The sequence below is a fragment of the Zalophus californianus genome, chromosome 14 (genome assembly GCF_009762305.2).
Source record: "Zalophus californianus isolate mZalCal1 chromosome 14, mZalCal1.pri.v2, whole genome shotgun sequence".
Classification (NCBI taxonomy): Eukaryota; Metazoa; Chordata; class Mammalia; order Carnivora; family Otariidae; genus Zalophus; species Zalophus californianus.
Window position 1 is genome coordinate 66007292 of NC_045608.1, and position 25192 is coordinate 66032483.

The 25192-nt window shown below is 47.0% G+C and overlaps 1 protein-coding gene across 13 annotated transcripts in view; it reads left to right on the plus strand.

Moving 5' to 3' along the window:
• Window positions 1-25192, plus strand: part of SLC14A2 (solute carrier family 14 member 2) — a 497483-nt gene that overhangs the window by 429523 nt on the left and 42768 nt on the right. For 11 of the 13 annotated variants that reach the window (XM_027577555.2, XM_027577562.2, XM_035724077.1 and 8 more), the window contains 3 exons: window positions 16665-16838; window positions 22538-22718; window positions 23702-23891. In XM_027577555.2, the coding sequence (XP_027433356.2) occupies window positions 16689-16838; window positions 22538-22718; window positions 23702-23891 (521 nt within the window). In that variant the 5' untranslated portion in view covers window positions 16665-16688. Of the gene's footprint in view, window positions 1-16102; window positions 16522-16664; window positions 16839-22537; window positions 22719-23701; window positions 23892-25192 lie in introns of those variants that run through there. The other 2 variants (XM_027577565.2, XM_027577564.2) reach the window with 2 other exon arrangements.

Sequence of the window (25192 nt, forward strand, 5' to 3'; positions counted from 1 at the left end):
GTTTTATCTTCCCCCAGGGACATAGGTGATCAGGAGCTGAGCCCAGACAGCAGCGTGCAGTTTCCAGCAGGGTGATGAAGGAAGGCAACCGGAGAGGAAAAGCACCGCCTTCTCCAGATGCATTTGTCTTTGCGGGCTCCATGAGGGGGCTCCATGAGAATCCGTGTTCTGGGTATTGAATCCCGTACTGAAATCACACACTTTCCATGACGGCAAACAGAAACTCAAGTGACTATTCCCTTCAGGCGAGGCCTTAACAAAACCCATAGCCCATCCTGCTGAAGGGTGGAAGGAGATAGGGAGGTACCAACTTGGGGGAAAGAGAAACAGACTCGTAATCATTCTCACTCAGGAGCCCTCGTCTCTTCTTCTAGACTGTTTAAAATCCTTCTTCCTTTAAGCTAAAACATTAGCTCCTCCAAAACTTCCTTCCTAATTACCCCTGCCCTCCTGTCCCCTGCCCCAATCTCCTTCCTTATGGCACCTCTTGTTCAGGGTTCGGTACAGAAAACAGAAGCCACCACAGGTATTTTAAGCAGAAAGGGATTTAATACAGGAATCTAGGGGCTCATGAAATTTGGGGCAGAGTTATAGGAGTGAACTTTCTAGGTTGGGCCAGAAATGACTCATGGAACCCTACAAAACTGACCTACCATAGGAGCTACTACCTCCGAGGCCACCTCTGAAACTACTGAGTTCAAGAACCCACCACGAGGGGCACCTGGGTGGCTCAGTTGTTAAGTGTCTGCCTTTGGCTCAGGTCATGATCCCAGGGTCCTGGGATCGAGCCCCGCATCAGGGTCTCTGCTCGGCAGGGAGTCTGCTTCTCCCTCTCCCACTCCCCCTGCTTGTGTTCCCTCTCTCGCTGTGTCTCTCTCTGTCAAATCAATAAATAAAAGCTTTAAAAAAAAAAAAAAAGAACCCACCACGATATTCCTGGAATCGGAAAGCCAGAATTATGTGGTCACTATAGCTCCTGCCCTTCAAACCCCACAGAGCTGGTAGCTGAGCATTGAGTGGCAAAATCATCATCTGTCCATGACCTTGCTTCCACAAAAAAACAGCTGAAAGATCAAGACTTCTGCTTCACTTCTACCTTCTAGATTTTGCCTACATGCCTCTACTTGACAACGCCTGGTTTTATTCCAAAACTTTAGCTGCAAGGGAACCTGAGAAATTTGATTTTTAACTTTCCAGCCTCTTGTGTATAGTAGGGTGCCCTAGGAAGACTGAGCAAGCCACACTACGGGTTCCAGCATGGGACCTCCCAAATAATACATCTTAGGGCGTTTTTACGTGTCTAACCACCCCTCAGCTCCTGGAGGGCAGGGGTCATGTCTTTCACATCCTTTAAGGCTCCAAGACTTGCAGATGAGAGGTCCTTACTAAGGACAGCCAAATAATCAAATGGTCAAACACATTCACTGTTTCAGTACTTTCTTACTTTGCTTTCTGATTCTGTTCCTGTCTTTAAATGTTGTCTCTGTGTTAAACCTCCTTGAAGATAATGCTAGTTGGTACTTCTCAGGTGTATCCCCACAGAGTGAGCCACAGGGTGAGTTATACGTTCCTCAATTGGTGGGTGATTGTGTTTCACAGCTGACCCCCAGCTGGTTTTTCTTCCCAAGAGACATTTCTGCCCCATGAGGTTCAGCCAATAGGAACCCGATTTCCTGCAAAAGTGTGAGGCCAACCGATCTTTCTTATATGAACTATCATCTTGTTTTGTCAGCAAGGTACCTCCAAACAGGTAAGCAGATGCCCTCTACACTATTCTACTTGGTTGCTATGGGGATTAGGTAGGATAACACAGGTAACAATACCTACCACATAGTAGGTGTTCAGTAAGTGTCGATTTCTTTCCTTCTCCCCAAGAACTTTTTCCTCCATAAAAAATATGTCTTTCAGGGCTCAAGCTAAGAGACTGGCTAATTAGCTCCTTGAAGAGGTATTAATCGCTAGTGTATTAGTTATCTACCAATGTGTAACAAATTGCCCGAAACTTAGCAACTGAAAACAGCAAAAATGTCTTTGGCCAGGAATCTGGGAGCAGCATAGCTGGGTAGTTCTGGCTTAGGGTCTCTAATGAGATGGCTGTCAAAGTGACAGGCAGGGCTGCTGTCGTCTGAAGGCTTTCCTGGAGCTGGAGGATCTGCTCTCAAGATGACTGTCTCCTGCAGCTAGCTAGTTCATGCTGCTTATTGCCAGGAGCTCTCAGTTCCTCTCCACGAGGAGCTCCTAAGGCTGCTGGAGTGCCATCATGACATGGCAGCCGCACGCCCAGAGCCAGTGACCCAGGAGCACCAGGCCAAAGGGGCCACGGCTTTTATAACCTGGCCTCGGAAGCCACAGAGCCTCATTTCTATGTAATGTTCGGCCTGTTACACAGGTCAGCTCTGTGAGCACCGGGAGGCAAGGGCCACCAAGGGCTGCTGTAGCAGCGGGCTGCCACAGCTCCTAATGGCCTCATGCTGTGGATGAGCTCTTCCGGGTACTGTTTTACCGTGATTTGGAAAGGACTTTGTCTCAGTGCAACCTTGTGAGATATCCTTAGAGATACTTTAATCTTTGTCACGATTTTAGCTCTGGAGTGCACTCATTCGACACTCAGGAAATAGGTGAAGAATGAATAAATTTGTCCTTTAAGCAAAATATAGGCATTCCCCAAAATGGAGCAGTTCAAGAGGTAAAGCACCTATGAGGCTTTCTTGTGAATATATATGTATATGAATCATGTATTATGTGTGTGTGATAAAATGTCACCCACAATAAGAACTTGGGAACATACAAACTATAATAAAAGAATTAGTGATAATCACTGAATTCCTTTTTTATGTAGAGGAATAAAAATATATATAAATATATACACATAATATATATATAAACCTATATATACCTATAGTTATATACTCTACATAAGAATATATATATATATATATTCTTCAATAGAGAGGGATAGAAATGTATGACAACTATAAATTACAATTAAAGAATAGAATGAAATGGCATACACCTTGACAAAGCAAAAATAATAATAGTAATAAAATTAGTAAAAATTGATGAAAGCATAGAGAACCAATTTTCTTATTTTTCTAGTAAGAGGCATTCAGTACTATCTAAATATGAAACCTGGGGGTTTCTTTGAAAGATACTAAGTTCTTAATTTTTTTAATGGTTTTTCTGTTTTCTTAGCTTTAAAAGGTTATAAAAACTAAAAATATTTCCTGTGATGAATAAACATTTATCTGAAGTTTAGCACTTTTCTGGTTTCACTTTAATTCATTTTTCTTTTAAGTCACACAAAATTAAATATGATACTTTCCATTAAAGATAGCTCAAAAGCAAAAACAAAAACAAATAGCTCATAAGGCATGATCCTATTTCTAGAAAAGAATTTTGTCTGTCTGTTTCTCTTGCTGCTTGGGTATATGAGCAGAGAGGTTTCTGGGAGGACAGCTCCCCAATGTTTATGATGGCCATTTCCGCATTTGGGAAATGCCAGTAAGCCTCTGTATTCTTCCTATGTTCCTCAGTAGTTGAAATTTTCATGGCAACCGTATATGATTTTGTAAGTATGACAATGAGGGGCTTAAAATAAAAAGAATATGATTATTGGTCAGGTGATATTGTCATCTCATTTTAAGGCATATCCCCCAAAATGCTTGTGTCTTAGCACCTCAGAAGCCCTTGAAGATGTTATAGATGGGTCATTGGTTTTGAGAGGTGTACTTTACCTGCCTCTTGATGAGCCATTTGTCTTCTCCCTGATCTGTGATCCGCATCTGCACCCCTAACCAGAACTGGACCCCTTCTAGAGGCCAAAGCACTGCAGGTCTGGGAGTCCTGGTTGAATCCTACTTCTTAGTTCACAGTTGTATCAGGCCTGGGCATGAAGGAATTAGGAGCATCACCAAAAAGTCAATACAATCATTATGTGGAAGGACGGGCCCGAGAAGAAAAGGGATGTGTCTATAAACACTGAAAAAAACAAAACAAACAAACAAACAAAAAAAACAGAAAGAAACAGGACACAAGACTCCTTCACATTCAATTCAAAGATCTCTTAAAAATTGATCTTAGGAAAATGATGATATTAAAAATCTTTCTACCAACAGGCAAGTTTTTGGGTTTCATGACTTCTTTCATCCGTGGCCTACCAGGTTTCCCCACTGAGCATCTTGTGAGGGATAGTCCCTCGTCATATAGGCTTGTCTTGCATATTGCAGCATATTCGGCCTCCCTGGCCTTCACTCAATAAATAGTAGTGGTGCCCCTCAGTCACTGAGACAACCAAAAGATGCTCCCCTCATTTCCACCTTCATTTCCTACCCAGCCCCGCAGTGGGAACCAGGGCAGTCCTTTCCCTGGACACTCACAGTGTGCCTTCTGGTTTCCATGAGGACAAGAAGAGCTTTTGCTGGCTCACTATCGAATCACTAGTGACTGGCCCATATAGTAGGTCCTCAACAAACACATTTGACTGAATGAGCAATATCTGATATAGGATCTGCTGTGGAGAAATTAGTGTTTTAGGAAGATTAACATTTCTAAGTATTTACATCAGCAAATCCTCTCTCATTGAATTCCTGGTAGTTGGAGGCTTTCAAGCTTATGAACAGCCCCAGAAAACCTGGGAGGATGTGGGTAGAAAGTGACATTTGTTGACATCTACGGCACGCGGGGTGGTGGGCTGCTCAGCCCCCTCCAGGTAGTAACCACCATCCTGCCTCCCAGATGAGAAGGAATCTGTGCATCCCATGGCGCCATGGTAGGTGGCAGGGCTAGAATTTAGGTGGACTTCCAAGGCCATGCTCTTCTGGGTCCACCCACTGTGACCATCCCAGTGGGGTTTGCTCATCAACACTCACCCTCCTCTCAGATGCTCTCGAGAAAACTCATCTTCAGAGATTTCACAACAAACGCCACTTCTTTTCCAGTGATGTCCAGACAAATTCCATCTCCACAGTCTTGGCTGCTTAAATATAGCCAACGTATGTCTCCCATTACCTCAGCCAAGCCGCAGGGGGTCAGAGGACAAGCATCTTGGCAAATGTCTTCGGCCACTTGCAAAATGCATACATTCTTGGGCGCCTGGGTGGCTCAGTCGGTTGAGCGACTGCCTTCGGCTCAGGTCATGATCCTGGAGTCCTGGGATCGAGTCCCGCATCGGGCTCCCTGCTCAGCGGGGAGTCTGCTTCTCCCTCTGACCCTCTCCCCTCTCATGCTCTCTCTCTATCTCATTCTCTCTCAAATAAATAAATAAAATCTTTAAAAAAAATGCATACATTCTTTAACAATCAACTGGTGTAACCCCAAGTGGCTTCTTCAGGGTTCTGAGGAAAGCTCATCTGGTAAATCTGGTTAGGCATGAAGGAGGAGAAAGGATGGGATGAATCCCCACTTCCACGCCAGCCTCCCTCTGGTCCTCCTTCTTAAGTAGCTGTCCCAGGGGCTGACTATCTCTAAGCCCAGATGATGTGCCAGGAGCCACGCACAGGGCAGTGTGATGGATCACCTCGCCTCCTCTTCTCCGGGAAGAGTGTTGCTCCATCCTTCACAGGATTCATGCAAGAAGGGAGGAGGAGGGAGAAGCCTCGCCAGAGAGTCTGGCAGCTTGAAGGCTGTGGCCCCTTCAGAGCAGGGACAAATGGCTCCAGAGCACCCGTCTGTCTTCCCAGCCCCATCTCCTCTCCAGCCCTTCTCAGCACATCCTCTCCAGCCAGCACTTAACACTCCCCCTGTGCTGTGACTCTGCTTTTCCTCTTCTCTCTCTCCCCCTTCCTCCTTATTCTCCTCCCTCCTCCGTCACGCCCCTCCTTGTCTACCTGTAAATTCCCTTGTTCCTTTCTGCCAACCCCAGCTGTGTTCCTCTTCTCACTACCTCCACAAAGTGTCCCCTTCCAGTCCAGGCGGGGCTTTCTCTATTCGGTCTTCTTTGATGGGGCACAAACTTTCTGTGTGATTGCTGATGTTCTTACTAGCGCTCTTCCTCCCTGCAGCCCCCTCCCCCAACCCCAGCACCCCCACTGGCGTTCACAAAGAGGCTGCGTGACGTGTCGTAACTGAAGCCTTCTAACCTTGACTCGCCCCAGCATGGGCCCAGGCTTCTGTCCTCTTTGGAGGCCATTCACAGCCACGACCCATCTGTGTCTCCTCTTTATTGTCTTATAGGAGCTTATAAGGCAAAGGTGAGCTTTTGATTTAGGGGTATTTTCAATAATGGGATGAGCCTCCACCTCCATAGGTGCCCCATTTTTATTTCTGAAACTGTGCACCCCTTACAAGCCAGCTTCCTCGGGGGCATGCCATGGCGAGGACCTTGCGCAGGTTGCGTAGGAATCAGGGATTTTAGCTTCGACAGGCCGAGACACATGCTGGAAAGGACTGGGGCATTCGCCACCTCCTTTCATCTGGAGATAGAGAATGTAAACGATATTTAATTAAAGTCATAAATCTGGCTTTGGTTTCATTTTGGTTTTGCTGTTGCTAAATCTAATCTGGTTTCACTTGTTTACTGAATGCTTTGACCCTTCAGCCGAAGTTCTAAAACTAATGGAGATTGTTCCCAGGTCCAGAGCCCACATTTAGAAAGGCAGCTGATCCTCAGCCCACATGCACCTTGAGTAGCAAGGCAGTAAAATGTGTGCCGCAAAGACAGATCCCCAAAGTTCCAGGTCAGTGCCTCTCAGTGCGGGCTGCACATCAGCATCACCGAGAAAGACCCTCAGGCTCCCAGGGCCCAGGCCGCACCCCAGACCACGTAAGTCACACTCTGTGAAGGAGAAGCCCTAGCGAAGGACGGCTGTGTGCTGTCCGGGATGAGAACCTCTGCCCCTGTGGTTTAAAGGATGGAGGGCTCACAGCTGGCCAAAGGGGAAGGGGGAGGCACTCTGAAAACAACATTGCCCCCTACTCGCCCAACTATTTTCCCACCAAACCAGATTGCAACAGGGGCTCCGGTTCATCACGTGTAGAAAATGAGGACAGTTTTGAAGACTGGAGGTGACCGGGGGCAGCCATGCCTCGAATGGCTCCCAAGCACATTACAGCATGCTGAGAAGTGCCGTCCAAAGGGATGGAGGACAGGGCCCCGGGATGCTGCACCACGAGAACACAGCCCTGGGGTCCTAGGGCTAGTGCTTACGACCTGAGATTCAGCACTATCCCGTTAGCTGCCTCTTTACCTGCACCCAACACCACCCCTCAGCCCCTTCAGAACGCCTCCACTCTGTCTCCGGAAGGCCTTCGATGTCACCTGACTCTGAGCTGTGCCTGAATTAGAGGCTCTGGGCACAGCGCCTGATGGGATCTGTCCCAATTTCCGCACCCTCCCAGGGACAGCTCTGCTTCCCCGCTCCAATCGGTGTCAGTTCCAGAAAATAAACATCTGTGCAGGGAAAACATGGTCAGGGTTTTGTTGAAAAGAAAGGGTATAGCTCTAGGGTCTAAAGGACATGCCAGACTAAGTCCTTGGAGAGGTCAGGTCCAGAAGAGCTGTGTGCACGAAGAGTTAGAGCAGTGCCGAATCCACGGAGTTCATAGTGTGTGTGCGTGTGTGTAGGAGTGTGTGCATGTGAGTACGAGCATGAGTTTGTGTAGTGTGTGTGCATGTGTATGAGTGTGTGTGTGCGTGTGCATATATGAGTGTGTGTGAATACGAGTCAGAATTTGTGTAGTGTGTGTGTATACATGTGTATGAGTGTGTGTGCACATACATGACTGTGTGTGCTTGTGTGTGAGTATAAGCATGAATTTGTGCAGTGTGTATGTGTTCGTGTGTATGAGTGTGCATGCATACACATACATGAGTGTGTGGATGTGTGTATGAGCACGCCTGAGTTTGTGTAGTGTGTGTGCACGTGTGTATGAGTGTGTGTGCATATACATGCATGTGTGTGAGTACAAGCATGAGTTTGTAGCGTGTGTGTGTGTGTGCATATACATGCATGTGTGTGAGTACGAGCACGTGTTTGTGGAGTGTGTGTGTGCACATCTGTATGAGTGTGTGTGCATATACATGCATGTGTGTGAGCACGAGTTTGTGGAGTGTGTGTGTGCACGTGTGTATGAGTGTGTGTGTGTGTGCATATACATGCATGTGTGTGAGTACGAGCACGCATTTGTGGAGTGTGTGTGCACGTGTGTATGAGTGTGTGTGTGCATATACATGCATGTGTGAGTACGAGCATGCGTTGGTGGAGTGTGTATGTGTGCATGTGTGTATGAGTGTGTCTGTGTGCATATACATTCATGTGTATGAGTACGAGCATGTGTTTGTGGAGTGTGTGTGTGTGTGTGTGTGCGCGCGCCTGTGCCTGGCAACTGCACTGGGAAGCAATCTTAAGCACCGCCTGGGCCACAGGAGAGGCCAGGGTGCCCTGGTGTCAGGAAGGCACCCCAGCAATGACTGCTGGGGCGTGTGGGCAGGGTCAGGTCGTAATGGAGAACAACACACGTGGAAACAGATGGAGCCTGAGGCAGCCCCAGGCCCAGAGGAGAGCTCCTGCCGAGAGCAGGGGCACGTGTGACAGAGAAGCTGGAGAGTGGTTCCAGCCCAGGTGGAGCCCCATCACCCCAAGGCAGAGCCGTGGGAGAGCGAGAACACAGCTGCCTTCAGTGCTGCTTCCCTTTTCCCCCAAGTAGCCCCAACCCGTGCGAAAACCGGACCCGGCGCCCTCAGGTGCTCTGGGGACATGCCCGAAGCAGCCACCTACAGAGTCAAAATGTCTTCCTAGAAACTTTTGTTTTATTTTATTTTTTAAGATTTTATTTGTTTATTAGAGAGAGAGCACAAGCAGGTGGAGGGGCAGAAGGAGAGGGAGAAGCAGACTCCCCACTGAGCAGGGAGCCCAACGCGGGGCTCAATCCCAGGACCCCAAGATCATGACCTGAGCCGAAGGCAGATGCTTACCCAACTGAGCCACCCAGGCGCTCATATGTTTTTGCTGGGTGGCTCAGTCGGTTAAGCATCGGACTCTTGGTTTTGGTTCTGCCATGATCTCAGGGTCATGAGCTTGAGCCCCTCATCCCGCTCCACTCAGCTGGGAGTCTGCTTGAGATTCTCTCTTTCTCTCCCTCTGCCCCTCCCCCTCTGCTCCTCCCCCAACCCTCACATGTGCATGCTCTCTCTCTCTCTCTCTCTCAAATTAATTAATTCTTAAAAACAAAACTTAAAAAAATAAAAACAAAAACATAAAAGCAGTAAGCACCCAGTTCCGGTAGCAAGCCGCTCAGACATGGAGCATCTCAGAAGCTTTCTGAGCGGCAGCATGACCAAGTCACGTTTTAAGGTAATTCATCCATCACCCATGACAAGGTGGAGAGGAGCTGGGTTGCTGAAGTGAGGGAGACCAGCTAGGAGCTGACCTGGACAGGAGAGGACCTGGCCCAGAGGGAGAAAATAGACTCACGCAGAAGAGGCCCTTGACGTGAAATTTGACGGCTCTGTGATTGCTGCTTTGGGGATGTGGAGAGGCAGGACCACACTCTACAGCATGAGGAAGGGTCATCCCACTTAAAGAATGTCAGCCGAGAAGGATATGGTGACCCCGTCAGAACGTCCTCCCAAACCCAAGGATATCCAAGATCAAAGGAGGAGATCCAAGCAGGTCCAGCCTCCTCCCCGCACGCCACTCCTTGGTTAGGTCCCCAGCTACAGGCACCAGCCCTGGCCCTGCAGGAGAACCCAGAGAGATAGAGGCCCCGAGGCGCTGACCACCAGCCATCTCTCACCCTGACAGGCTGCAGATGGCCCGGCTGAGACCGTGCCGCCTCCCGATTCCCCTCCCGCCCAACCTGACCTCTGGCCCCAGTGAGTCAGGCTCCTCTCAGCCCACGTCAGACTCCCTGGGCTGGAGCTGCCAAGAGAAACTCTGAGCCCCCTAACAAGAAGCAGCTCTCGGCCAACCTCTTACGCGAGCCAGCTCTGAGAAAGGCACCTCTCACCTTAGCCCAGCTGCCGACTGGTCCCTTCCCTTGTTCCCTGGCCTATCTGTCAAGGGACCAGGGCCCTCCTGGCTTCATCCCCTCCCTGGCCTCCCTGAGCTACAATCCTTGGATCTGTTCTGCCCCCATTCCAGCATCTACTTGGCCCAGAGCAGCTGATTTCTCCCTTTCAGCAGCTGTCCACTCGGCTCAGCGATCAGCAGAGCCCTGGCCCGGGGACCCAGCCTGACTCAGCAAGGTCCTTTCGGAGTCATGTCTCTGCCCCTGATCCTGCTGTCACTGAGATCCACTAGCAAGATGGCAGAGTCTGGGGGCCTTGGTGGGTGAACAAAAGTGAAGGAAAACCAAGAGTTGTGCCCCAGAGGAAGGAAGATTAGGGTCACTCTCCGAAGCGCTCTCATGTAGGAAAGGGGGTACAGCATACTCTGCAGATGAGATGGACGGAGTTAGAACCAGCACTGGGTAAAACTCCTAGGCACTGATGTCCGCTCCATAGACCGAAGGGTTTCTAGTACACAGAGACATTTACCATGAGAGCAGCCTACCTCATGGGCTCGTGGGACACCGGCCAACTGTCAGAGGCACTAAAAAGTGGAGTCCTTCATTGTTTGAGAGAGGCGGAGAATATCCTTTTTGGTCCTGAAGTTATAGAAATATATGGAAACGGTTTCCATAATTGTATCAATTGCAAAATCTTGAGCACAATTAATTCAGCAAATGTTTTGGAAAACCTGCTAATCACATTTTCTTCTGTAGAGCTGCTGTGACCTCCATAACTCAGCTGGACAGATGATGACATAAATGAGCCCATTCTAGATTCAGCCCTGGATGACACGTTCACTGGCATACTTAAACCCAGTAGGCCACCGGGGGTCGGGGGTGGGGGGCCTTGACTCTGCACTAACTCACACCAACAACTCAAGAAACCCCTCCAGTCACAAGTCTCTGCTCTCCCTTGACACCAGGAATGTGCTAGAGAGGACACAGCCCCTCCCCATTGAGGATGGGCATGCTTTCTTTGGCTTTGCTACCAGGGACAGGTAGTCTTTCAGAGAAAAGAACCAGGACAAGCATTTCAAAGTTAGTACAATAGAGTCAGAGCCATGGTTTCTAAATGTTGGAAGAAGAATTGGGGTCCAAATATAGGGACTGAGAACCTTCCCAGTCTGGCGTCTGACCCCCTACCCTCATCATTTTATTGCCTGCTGACACCCTTCCCCATGTTCCAGCAGGTTCTACAACCGGGGTTTCCTGGCACAAACCACGTATGTATTTTCTTAGGCATCTCCTTGGCCTACAGTGTTCTTCTCCCTCTGGCTTGCTCAGCCGAGTCCCGACGTGAAAGCCTGGGCCCCAGTCTCTTCACTCCTGGGAGCTGCGCTGTGCTCCCACAGCTGACCCCGTGTCCCCTCTGCCATGGCCTTCCCTCTGTCCTGAAAATCCATTCGCTCCCCCTCTCCTGCCCTCCGATGCCCAAGCGCGAACGTGAGCGTGCTGTGCAGGGGGAGTCCAAGGGCACACAGTAGGTACTCAACAGAGAGACGGAGGACTTCGTGTCTGGGGAGCCCCCTTGTTGGAACATGCAAGACCTGGCTTTTTGGAGAGAGATGAGGCTGATCCAACAGCCCTTTCCGTCCAGATTTCTGAGGGAGAAGAGGAGGTGTGGGCAGCCAAGCAGATAATTATGTGTTCTTGGAAGCTGGTTTAATGCACTGGCTCAGCTCTGAGCTGGGAATGGGCTCTGAGGCCTGCCGCCTTCAGACGGGACGTGGCTCAGGCAAGGATTTCGCCGTCCAGTTTTAACAAGTGGCCAACGCCTTATGGAAACTTCTGAAAGGCGTTCTGTTTCAGGACAGCCAGCTTGTACTTCATCTGGCTGCTCTAGCCATCTTTCCTTCAATGTGGGAGCACAAGAAGAAAGGCAACTAGAAATCACGGAGCACCCACTACGTGCCAAGAACCAAGTCAGCAATTTCACTGCCCCAAGAGTCCCCTGTTGCCCTTTGAAGAGGTAGAAACAGAGGCCCATGGAGCCCCTGGCTGCAGAGAGAGAGGGAAGCTGGGCATCACAGCTTCTGCAGCCTGTGCTCTTTCCAGACACAGCGACCTTCTCTCTACAAGGCCGTTCCTGCTGCACGTCTCAGTCCTATCCCAAAGCCAAAATTCCCCCAGTTGAACAGGATAAACATTCCCATGGCAAAGGAACGCTGTGTTCCCCAGAGGAGAGGCAATCACGTTGTTCCTGCCGAGGCTATGTATGCTTATGAAATAGAACTGGGCTGAGGGCCGGAACCCAGGCTCCAGGGCAGCCACCCCTCCCCTGCAGCCCCCAGCCGTGCCCTACAAGGCAGTTGGTGGAACAGAAGGATGGGGAGCCAGGTCTAATCTTGACTTTGCAGCAAGTCACTGCTTTCCCTGGGTCTCTGCTTCCCGTTGCCATTGCAAAGCGACAAGCTTGCTTTGGAAAGTGCCGAGAGTTAAACCCGTGTGAGAAATAATTCTCGTTTTGCTTTCCTGGGCATTAATTTCTCCATCTGTAATTGTAAAATGTTGTCTGCATACAAGAGAGACTCAGAGGTAGAGAAGAAAGTGTCTTTTTGGCGATGTCTCTGGAGAGTATGTCCCTTGTACAATCATTCATTCTTTCCATAATCATTAAACACATACTGAGGGCTTATTATGGGTCACGTTCTCTGCTGGGCAATGCAAATACAGAAATTAGCAAGATAAGCCCCTGTTCTTAAAGGACTCATCATGTATAAACTCTTTTTGCATCAAAAAAATATATATGTATGTGTGTATGTGTGAAGTCTCATGTCTAGAAAATAATCCTGAATATACCCATTTCCAACTCCTGTATACTTGAGCCCCATCACTAAAAATATTTCCTTGACTATATGTTATACGTTGTTCTCAGATTTTAACATTTCTCAAGTCAATCTGCATCTTACCATTTTGATTGGCAGCATTTTCTTCTTCATGGTACACCAAACAATGATCATCTTACAGATGATAACATCTTAGATTTAATGAAATACATTTGGGGGGGAAGTTTACTTTTCAGCTGGACTTTTAAAGGAAATTCACAGCCACTGAATTTAACACAAGATCTTTCCAGAACATTCCTGTTCATCCAGATGTATGGTGTCACACACATCATGTGTCTAGATATCTGATTTCCCCTCACTTTTCATCAGGATGGCTTGGAAGCAATCTGGAAACAGACACCAGCATGCTGTATCACCTCTTGGCCACCAGAGGGAGAGAGCGCATTGGTTCTCAGGCTTGCTAGTTTTCCCTCTCCTAAACCTTTCTGGCATGCCCCCTCCAGGGCAGTCTGAAACTCCACCTGTGGGGTCAAAAGAGAGGAGAGGTCCCTCTTCCAGCAACGGCAGTGAGAAAGAGGAGTTGGATCTGAATGATGTTTGCAAACTCACACTAAAAATCAGCGATGGTTTAAATGAGCAACTCCTTGGGATGAGGACAGGTGTTGGACCCGGCAGTTCTGCCCCAAAAAATGCAGGCAGGACTGGTGGGTGGCCCCATGCCCTTCTTAAACCATTCAAGACTCAGGAAACCCACAGTGATTCATAAAGTTCTGCAAGGAGGTTTTTCCACTTTAGCAATTACCTGTAGCCTTCTCTTCTTCCTTCCTCCCTTCCCTCGCTTAACTACTTATTTATTGAACATCTGCTATGTGCCAGGCCCTATGCTAGGAGCTAAGGATACAGTAGTAAACCGAACCGAGAAGGTCACTATCCTCATGCATCTTACGTTCTGGTGGGGAGAGAGACCCTATACAAATAAATCAATCATTGCATGGTGCAAAAAAGGCTATAAGGAAAGATCCCGGGTGCCTTGAGAGTATGCAAGGAGAACGTGATCGGGAGCCAATCCAGGCAGGCGTCTCTAACGAGTAGTAATGGAGACCATGCCTGAGGGAAGACGGTCCCAGGTGAAGAGCAAGGGAGAGTCCTTCTGGGCAGACGGACCAGCATTTGCAGAGGCCCTGAAGTAGAAAGTGCTCAGCACCTAGGCACTGGAAGGAGGCAAGTGTGGAGCTCAGAGACGAGGCGCAGGAGAAACCCAGGATGGGCTAACGCATGACAGGAACATAGTGGTACAGAGCCTTGTGTACATGCTGAAGACCTATTTTTCCATTGGCAGCCATTGGAGGGACTGAGGCAGGAACAGACATGAGTGGCACGGAGTAATGATAGGACGGCACTGATGACCCTGGGGAGTATGGCATGGAGGAGAAATCTGAGAAGTGCGGTGTCCAGTTGGGAGTTATTGGAGCAGAGGTAGGATGTGATGGCAGCTAAATGGGGACAGTGAGCATCCAGGTGTATTTTAGAGGTAGAATCACTGGATTGGGGGAGGGAGGAAGAGGTATTATAAGGAGTAGCTTGGAATGGAGAGAAGACTTGTCCTGGGACGGGCACCTTTCAGGGAGGACAGGATCTGAGAAGGAAACATCAGGAGCTGTTTCCGTGCATTAACTTTATGCTATTTCTGGAACATCCACATGCAAGTGTAAAGTAGACAATTAAATCTGTGAATCCAGTGCTCAAAACTGGGTTGGAAATATTCAGTTTGGGAGTCATAGGTATACAGATGGAGGATAAAGCCATGGCGAGAGCTGATGTCAGCTGGGTAGGAGTACCAGTGAAGAGAAAATGGTCCAGAACAGAGCTCAACAGAATGCTCATATTTCCAGGAGGAGCCAGCCAAGGACAGTGTGAAGGAACAGCTAGAGAGAGGATCGATGGAAATGCCAAAAAGAGGAAAGTGTGTCAAGGAGGGACGGTCAGCTGTGTGGACACCCTGAGCAGTCTAATGAGATGAAGACCAAACGATGTTTTGGATTTGCCAACATGGAGGTCTTACAGCAAGGGCAGCTGCGGCAAAACCAGTCTGGGCTGGCCAGAGACAGAAAGGGAAGTGCCAAGAGTCCACCCAAGAGGATGGCAAGCATAAACCTTACGTGATGGCAGCCTACCCAGCTAGGCAGTTTTTCTCACACACTGTTCAGTTGCTTGATGAAAGCCTGGATGAGACGGAGGGTTGGGTTTAGCCCGGCCAGGATTTCACCACACAGGCGTGAGAGAGGGAGCGGGGAGAGCAGAGCAAGGGTGTTGAGAGAAGTGAAATGATGGGCTGTGAAGTCTAAGTTGGTGGAGGAGGCAAGGGAGGGTACGGAGTGGGTGGAGCTGAGGGACTGGAGGTCTCCTGCAAGTGAAAGCGCTGGGCGGGGGGCGGGGGGGGGGGGCGCACTTGAGCAGGTGAGCTGGAAGTCCAGAGGAGAGAACCAGACCTTTGAGACTTGATAGTTTGTGTGGTATCAAGTCCATGTGGTGACCATGGGAATCAGAGGCTGAAAAGAAGAGGTGGAGAAGGCCCCTGGAAATGAGGAAGACAGGACAGGGGTCTGCGAAGTCAGAGAATGAAGTGATGAGTTAATGTCAGTGAGGTCAGTGTCAAAGTCCAGACCATTGAAGTTGCTGAAAATTATTGGAGTGGAGATGAAGATGACTCATAGGAGCCCCTAAAGTCTTCACTGAACAAGTGAACGACCAGGAAGTCGGTAACACAGCAGTGAGCAGTGAGGGAATAGGTATAAGCCTCAAAGAAGAGGGCTTTCTGCACCAGCAAGGTGAGCAGGGGTCTGGAAGCAACGGTGAAGAACAGGAATTCCTGTCACAGGAGGAGGAAATAGCCCTGGGAAGGGGCACTAATGCAAGCACAGGAAGGGGACTTCCTCCGCTTTGGGAGAGAACCCCGCAGTCCGCTAGCAGCGTCTGCAGAGGTAAGTGTGAGGAAGGCTAGCACCCATGCTAGGGATCTGCAAACACTGCCCTAAGATACGCTGTCTTGCAACTCGGGGGAGGCCGCGTGGAACAATAGGGAAAACTCCAGGTCATACTGAGAGGGGACCATGCAGATCCAAACCACCTATCAAAGAAACGGTAAATAAATGAAGACGTCCCTGAGCCGGAGGAGGCCGAAGAAGAGAACGGCTACGGTGGCCGAATAGGAAGAAGCGGGCTCTCCCAGGCGGCAGCCAATAGTGAACCAGGAAACTGAGGACCGCGGGCAGAGGTTGCTCCACAGGCTAGTCATGGCCTAAACCCCAGTCCGGGTAGCGAAGGGAAAGGGAGCCCCACCCGGAGGGACCTCCAGCCTGGCACGCACAGCTTCTAGTAGATTATACCAGAGCTGCCGCTTCAGTACTGTTCATGGGGAAGGAAGAGGGGGAAAGTGCTGGAAAGGGCACGGAGGGCAGAGGGAAGAGAGGGGGAGGACCGGAGGTAGCCCACAATCAATATAAGCTCCAGAGCAAGTAAGAAAATGAGTTTCTCTTAGATCCCCACTCCGTTAGAAGACTCAGGCCTATGTGTGGTTGTCAAAGAGAAAGTATATTTGCAACGACTACAGTAAGATAGCACAATGGATAATATGAAAGGTAGAGAAAATCTATTTCCGTGACCAGAAGAAAAAAAGAGGCATCTATTGCAACTGGGTGGTCAGGGAACTCTTCACAGCAGACGCGGAAGAATGGGGGGATTTTGAAATGTAAGGCCGCAGAGGTGGAGGAATGGCCCCAGGCCTCCCTGGCAGCAACAATTGGTCCTGTGCCTCCGGAGGCCTCCATCCAGCCTCAGCCACATCCCTCTGGGCCCCATCCTGACTCACCATTGTCCCCCTTTCCTCTGCAGTCGCAGGACCTCTGACTGAGGAAAATGTCTGACCCTCCCAGCAGCCCTCTCCTGGCCGAGCCTCTTTCCGGCAGATACAAACTCTATGAGTCAGAGTTTACCAACCCGAGCTGGCCCTCCAGCCCCCAGGATACACACCTGGCCCTGCCCCTCCTGGAGATGCCCGAAGAGAAGGTGAGGAGTGTCCCTCCCAGCACGTCTCCCAGGTAGCGGGTGGGGGAGGAAGGGGGATGAAAGACGCCACCTTCCCAGCTTCCCAGGGCACGCGTTGCACAGTGGCCTGAAGGGGCCACTGCCCGGGGACGTTCTGCCCCCGGTCAGCACAGGGTCACACCCCTGGTCGGTCCTATTTGGCCTACGATGGAAAATGTGGTTCTGTGTGCAGCACGATTTTAAAGACAAGTAGGGAATGCACACACTCACACACCAGTCTTCCAACCAATCCCCCAAATCCTTCCCTTTAGACCTGCTCCCTTGACTTACTTTATCATCGTCTCCCAAAGTAAGGCCAGTGTTCAAAGTTTAGCTTTTAACGCTCCCTGAACTGATACAGTGGAGAGGGACCCAGGACCACTAAAGTTGTTGTTTTTTTAATGAGATAAAATTTATAGACCATAAAATTCACCCCTTTAAAATGTACATTTCACTGGTTTTTAGCATGATTACAAAGTTCGCCAACATCACCACCAGTGAATTCCAGAATATTTTCATCACCTCGAAAAGAAACGCAAAATACTCATCAGCAGTCGCTCCGCATTCCCCCCTCCCCCACACCTGGCACCCGCCCGTCTACTTTCTGTCCCTGTGGATTTGCCTATTCTGTACATTTCATGTCAATGGAATCATATAATATATGGGCTTCCGTGAAGTGCTTCTGTCATTTAGCATAATGTTTTCAGGTGCATCCTTGTTGTAGCATGAATCAGTACATCATTACTTTTTATGGCCAAACAACATTTCATGGTATGAGTATACCATAGTTTATTTACCCGTTCATCAGTTGATGGACATTTGGGTGTTTCCACTTTTTGCCTGTTACAAAAAATGCTACTATGAGCATTTGTGTAGAAAGTATTGTGCAGATACATGTTTTTCTTTTTCTTGGGTATATATCCAGAAGTGGAATTCCTGGGTCATATGGTGACTCTATGTTTAACATTTTCAGGCACTGCCAAGCTGTTTTCCAAAGTCGCCGCGTCACTGTGCGTTCTCACGAGTGATGTACACGTCATGCCCCTCGGCCTCCTTGTCAAAACTTGTTACTGTCTTTTTATTAATAGCATGGGTGGATGTGAACTGACATCTCACTGTGATTTTGATTAGTATTCCCTAATGTCAAATTGATGTTGTGCATCTTTGCATGTGCTTACTGGCCAGTTGTATATCTTCTTCGGAAAAATGTCTTTTGAAGTCCTTTGCCCATTTTTTTCAATTGGGTTATTTGTCTTTTTATTGTGGACTTAACGGTTCTTTATATATTCTGGATATTAGACCCTTGCCAATTATATGATTCACAAATAATTTCTCCCACTCTGTAAGTCTTTTCACAGTCTTGATAGTGTCCTTAAAAGCACAGTTTGTGATTCTACGTCTGATTTATCTGTTATTGACTTCGATTGCTTACGCATTTAGTGTCATATCTAAGAAACCATTTTCTTATCCAAGGTCACAAAGATTTAGTCTTATGTTTTATCTAACAGTTTTATATTTTAGCACTCACGTGTAAGTCTTTCATCCATTTTGAGTTAACTTTTGTATATGGTGTCAAGTAGGGGTCTAACTTCAGTCTTTTACAAGTAGATATCCAGTTGTCCCAGCACCATATTGAAAAAGCTATTCATTCTCCATTGAACTGTTTTGACACTGCCATCAAAAATCAATTGACCATTGTGTGTGGGTTTATTTCTGGGCTCTCAACTTTAACTGATTTGTATGTCTGTCCTTATGCCAGTACCACACCATCTTGATTACTGTAGCTTTGTAGTAAGTTTTTGAAATCAAGAGTGAGTCTTCCAACTTTGTTTTTCCTTTTCAAGACTGTTTCATCTATTCTGAGACCCTTGAATTTCTGTATTAATTTTAGGATCTGACTTTCAATTTCTGCAGGAAGAAAAAAAGCAACTGGGATTTTGATAAGGATTGTAGTAAATCTATAGATCAACTTGAGGAGTATTGACATTTTAACAAGTCTTCCAATCCATGGACATAGGATATATTTCCATTTATTTAAGTCTTTAATTCCTTTTGATGTTTTGTAGTTTTTAGTATAAAACACTTGTACAAAACCTTTAGTTTAGTATACAGTGTCCTTTTGTTAAATTTATTCCAAAATATTTTATTCTTTTTCAGGCTTTCATAGAATTGTTTTCTTCATTATATTTTTGGATTGTTCATTGCCCACGTATAAAACTAAAATTGATTTTTGTATATTGATCTTCTATCCAGCAAACTTGCTGAACTTGTCCATTAACTTTAATAGTTTTTTGGAATTTTTTAAATAGATTTTTTAAGAAGATGCCATATAACAGAATGTGCCATCTGCAAATGGAGATAGTTTACATTCCAATCTGGGTCCCTTTTGTTTGTTTTTTTCTTACCTAATTGCTCTGGCTAGAACTTGTAGTTCAGTGTTGAATAGAAGTGACCAGAGAACCAACACCCTTGTCTCATTCCTGATCTTAAAGGGAAAGCGTCCCATCTTTACATATAATACATATAATATTAGCTGTGGGTTTTTAGTAGATACCCTTTATTAAAGTTGAGGAATTTCCTTTCTATTCCTAGTTTGCTAAATGTTTTTATCAGGAAAGGTTGCTGAATTTTTCAAGTGGTTTTTCTGTGTCTATTGAGATAATCATGTGGGTTTTTTCTTTCACTCTGTTAATAATTATTGATTGATTTTTATATGTTGAAACAGTCTTAAATTCTGAGAATAAATCCCACTTGGCCATAATTATTTTTATATGTTACTGAATCTGGCTTGGTGGTATTTTGTCAAGGATTTTTGCATCTATATTTACAAAGCAGATTGACCTGTAGTTTTCTTTCTTGTGATGTCTTTGGCTTTGGTGTTAGGGTAATACTAGCCTCATAGAATGTGCTAGGAAGTGTTGCCTTTTCTAGTTTTTGAGAAGTCCTGTTATTAATCCTTTAAGTATTTGGCAGATGTACAAGTGAAGCCATCTGAACTTGGATTTTTCTTTTTTTTTTTATAAAGGTTTTTTTTATTTTTTTATTTTTTATTCATTTGACAGAAAGAGATACAGCGAGAGAGGGAACACAAGCAGGGGGAGTGGGAGAGGGAGAAGCAGGCTTCCCGCAGAGCAGGGAGCCCAGTGCAGGGCTTGATCCCAGGACCCTGGGATCATGACCTGAGCCAAAGGCAGACACTTAACGACTGAGCCACCCAGGCGCCCCTGAACTTGGGTTTTTCTTTGTGGGAAGTGTTTTGTTTGTTGTTTTTGTTTTTGTTCTACTAATTCAGTCATTTACTTTGTTATAAGTTCATTCAGATTTTCTGTTTCTTCTTGAGTCAGTTTGATAGCTTGTGCCTATCTAAAAATGTATTCAGTTCATCTAGGTTATCTGATTTGTTAGCATACCATTATCCATTTCTTTAGAATCCATTTCCTCATAACCCTTTTTATTTCTTGAAGGTTGGTAGTAATGTCTCCTCTCTCATTTCTGATTCTAGTAATTTCAATCTTCTCTCTTTAACTTGGTCAGTCTAGCTAAAGGTTAGTCAATTTTGATCCTTGCAAAGAACTATCTTTTAGTTTCATGGATTTCCTATATTTTTTCTTCCCTATTTCATTTATTTTCATGATAGTGTTTATTATTTCCTTCCTTCTACTTGCTTTGTGTTTGGTTCGCTGTTATTTTTCTAGTATCTTAAAGTGAAAGGTTAGGTTGTTGATACAGAATATTTCTTTTTTTCACATGGGTCTTTATACCTACAATTTCCCTCGAACACTGATTTAGCTGCATCCCATAGGTTTTGATAAGTTGCGTTTTGTTTTCATTCATCTCAAAGTAGTTTTCTAATTTCTCTTCTGATTTCCTCTTTGATCCATTGATTATTTAGGAGCATGTTGTTTAATTGCCACATTATTTCCCAAATTTCCTTTTGCTTTTGATTTCTAAATTCACACCATCATGGTCAGAGAACATACTTTGGGGGCACCTGGCTGGCTCAGTTGGAAGAGTATACAACTCTTGATCTTGGGGTTGTGGGTTCAAGCCCCACGTTGGGTGTAGAGATTACTTAAAAGTAAAATCTTTTTAAAAAGAGAGAACAGGGGTGCTTGGGTGGCTCAGTTGCTTAAGCATCTGCCTTCGGCTCAGGTCATGATCCCAGGGTTGTGGGATGGGGACCGAGTCAGGCTCCCTGCTCAGCGGGCAACCTGCTTCTCCCTCTCCCTCTGCTGGTCCCGCTGCTTGGGCTTTCTCACTCTCTCTCAAATGAATGAAATCTTCAAAAAAAGAGAGAGAAAGAACATCCTTTGTATGATTTTAATGCCTTTAAATTTACTGATACTTTTATATCAGTAAAAATGTTTTACTTAGGGCAAAAAAAAAAAAAATGTTTTACTTCTATTATGGCCTAACATGGTCTATACTAAGAATGTTCCATGTGCAATAGAGAAGAATGTATATTGCCTTTATGAAAGAATTTGTGGAGGTCCTTACTCTACCACTTGCAGTGATATCCTCAAGACATTGAAGTTTTGATGTATGGAGGAGGTTAGAGAAATCTACAGACCATCAGTGTACGATAGAAATATAATGTGAGCCACACATATATGTTTAAATGTCTATTAACCATATTTTTAACAGTAAAAGGAAGGTAAAATTAGTTTTAATACTATATTTTATTTAACCTAATATATATGAATATATATAATACTGTTATTTCATTATTTAACCAGTGTAAAGTATCACTGAGATATTTTACACATTCTTTTCTCATACTAAGTCTTCAAAATCCACTTGGAACCTATCTCAATTCGAATTGACCACATTTTAAGTGCTCAACAGCCACGTGTCCTGTTGGCTACGATAGTGAACAGTGTAGTTTTAGAACAAGCAGTCCTGACCAAGGGGCCCACAGGTAGGCTTGAGGAGGTGTGAACTTGGATGGGGAAAGTGATTCACCTTTATTTCACCAACTTCCAATGAACTGTAGCACTTCTTTGATTATAAACATAGGTAACGAACAACAGCCCTATCCGCACTGGGATTGTTGCCCTTGTCACAGGTCGGGTTCCCCCAGTAGGGTGACTTTGGGATGGAGATTTGCATGTAAGAAGTTTACTGGGGTGTGCCTTTGGGGTCAATACCTGTAGAGGAGGAAAGGCAGCAGGATTAGGCAGAAGGAGAAATCGGGCAGTAAGGGCCCCAGGCGACCCTATAGTGAGCTCTGGATCTCAGGTGGCCATATAAAGTTGTCCTGAGTTGGCGTGAGGAGGCCCCACATACTCACTCCTTGTTACTTTGAAATTATAATAGGTATTGGATTGGCCACACCTGTATGTCTATCACAGACTTTTTTATTTTTAAATATAACTGGTTTTCTTTGCAATCCTGTTTATTTTATTCACTTCCAAACATCACTTCTGGAAGGAAGTCCATGGCCTTGTAAGCTGACAGAAGGGATCCAGAGCACAGAAGTTTCCGGAACCCTGCTGTGAGGAGTGTGTAGTCGTCCTGGAAGACTGGCCTGCATGTGGCACCCTGGACAGCAGTAGAGAGTGGACAGGGGTCTTATGATCATTTACCTTTGTCAGAACAGCCAACAAGCTTCCCTATCCCCAAGTGCCCCTGCTCTCAAAAAGACGTATTATCTGAGAGTTTGTCACGGTTTCTCTTAAAAGGATCTCCGTTCATCCAATGAAGACAGCCATATTGTGAAAATGGAAAAACCCAGCGAAAGGACTAAAAGGAGAGAAAGTGGGGCAGCCCATCGGAGCTCTGCAGGCTTGGGGGGCATCAGCCTCTTCCAAGCAGTGGGCTACCTCACAGGGGAGATGAAAGAGTGCAGGGGCTGGCTGAAAGGTAAGCAAATGCCCAGGGAAGAAGCAGCCCCCCGCCCCCCCCCCCCCCCCCCCCCGCCGCTCTGGCCTGGGTGGAGGAAGCTGCTTCCTCGTTCACCCATTGAGAGGACCCCCAGGTGGAGTGCTCTCGCCCTGAGTTGGCCGTGGGTGGGTCTAAGGTGCCCCACTAACTTGGGATTCCCAGGGGTTCAGAATGAAATGCACTTTACTGATTTTAGTTCTTTGCAAATTCTTCACCCCTACATGGAATAGGTAGAGGACAACCACTTTAGCAACATATAAGCCATTCCCCAGTGATCTTTCCTTCCCTTGTTCCACAGCCATTTACTATGTGCCGAGAAAATACTGACATCGCCCTCCCCCATATTCCAACATTCTTTCTCTCCTTTCAATGGCTTTCTTCTCCTAGTTTCCCTCAACTAAATACTGCAACAAACACCCCTATCCTCATCACCCACATCTATAGAGGCTGTCCTAGAAACCGAACCAGAGAGCGAGGCAGAATATATGTCCCCTCTTCTAGGCCTGGCTTCCCCCAGGTCCTAACTCAATACGATTGCACTGCTGGGCTGAAACCATTTCTGTTTCAGCTCCTTTTCTCCAGACTCCTTTCTTTGCTGCTCAGATACCAGCTCTCAACTGAGCCTTACGGCACAACACAAAAAGAGAGTTTCCTTCCCTCCTCACGCCTTCCCTTGGACCAATAAATTCCCCTTGGAATGCTCCCGAGGCTTCCTTGCCAACAAAGCTGATGGCTGGAACGGTGTTAAATTGGTCTCAGCACGGTGCCTCAGTCTGTATGGCAAAAGCTAACACCCACTGTGGACTGATTGCCTAGGCACTCAGAGACTTGGACTGGGTGCCAGGCCGAATGAGAGGAAATGTCCTGGGCCCTGCATCTCTGTTTGCCTTGGTTGCCACGCCAGCCAGTGGTCCAGCAGGGAGGCCCAAGCTGACCCCTGCTCACGGCTCTGTCTCTTTCAGATAAGCCCCTGGCCCTCCAGTTCTCAGACTGGGTCCTGAGGGGGGCTGCTCAGGTGATGTTTGTCAACAACCCTCTCAGCGGACTCATCATCTTCATAGGACTCCTGATCCAGAATCCCTGGTGGACGATTACCGGGGGTCTAGGGACAGTGGTCTCAACCTTAACTGCCCTCGCCTTGAACCAGGACAGGTAGGTCCCTGTCTGTGGTTGGTCGCGGGGTCTTGAGGTGGACAGGTCGAGAAGTGTTTACGAGACTGATCGGCCAACATTATCCTACCGGGCAGCCCAAAGCCTCCTGAAGATCAGCTTTGAACCAGTCACTGGAGGTCTCTACAGAATTAAACAGAATTAAACTACTCCTGTGCTCACAGCAAGTGACAGCACTAGGCTCCTTTTGACTGTAGATCCTTCTGGAAACACTCCCTGGGAAGCAGGTGCAAAGGAACACTTAAGTGGCTCTTCCCTCACAGAGCCTACAGTCTATTTGAGGCAAGAAATGTCTCAGAATAATAAGAAACAGTATATGCTGGAGAGCTCAGAAAAGACAGATGTCTCTGGGGCACCTGGGCAGCTCAGTCGTTAAGCGTCTGCCTTCGGCTCAGGTCGTGATCCCGGGGTCCTGGGATCGAGTCCCGCGTCGGGCTCCCTGCTCCGCGGGAAGCCTGCCTCTCCCTCTCCCACTCCCCCTGCTTGTGTTCCCTCTCTCGCTGTGTCTCTCTCTGTCAAATAAATAAAATCTTAAAAAAAAAAAAAAAAAAAGACAGACGTCTCTAAGTGTCAGGGGAGATGAGAGAGGGCAGGGTTTGAGCTGGAAACATGGGACCTGGGAGAGAGAAGGGAGGGAGAAGAGGGAGGGCAGAGTGGAGGCAGGAGGCAGTACCCCCACCCCACCCCCACACTGGGGGCCACAAAGTCCAGGAACAATAATAAGCAGCGTTTTCTGTAACCGGACCATCTCCAACTTTGCCCCACACTGTCGCAGTGTTCCCAGACTTTGCTGATGGCTAGAATCATCTGGGCTGACTGTTAAGAAATGTGTCTTCTTCAGCCCAACCACTTCTGTTCCCTCGGATAGTCCCATTCAATGGGTCTGGGAAGGAGTGTTTTAACAAGACCCGTCTGGGTGCTTCTGATGATCAGAGAAGTTTGGGAATGGACATATTTTTAGTGTCTTTCAATTTGGGGGTCACCCATCCATTTGTGGATCATGAATTAAATGTCAACAGCATTTTTAAAAAGTAAAATAATAGAATAAAACAGATTAGAGTCATTCATAGGTACTAAATATTTTTGCGAAATTTTTGTTTCATTAATGTTGGGATGTGTTGTATAGGGGGACAGAGAGAGAGAACCAGGTCATGCTACCAAGTATATTCCCTCCTTGCCGTGGGTTACTGCAAAAAGATTGGAAAGCACTATCATGCACTATCATGATTCTCACGGCCACTTCACAAGGCAGATAGTGATGGTTAGAGGGTCCACACTTCACA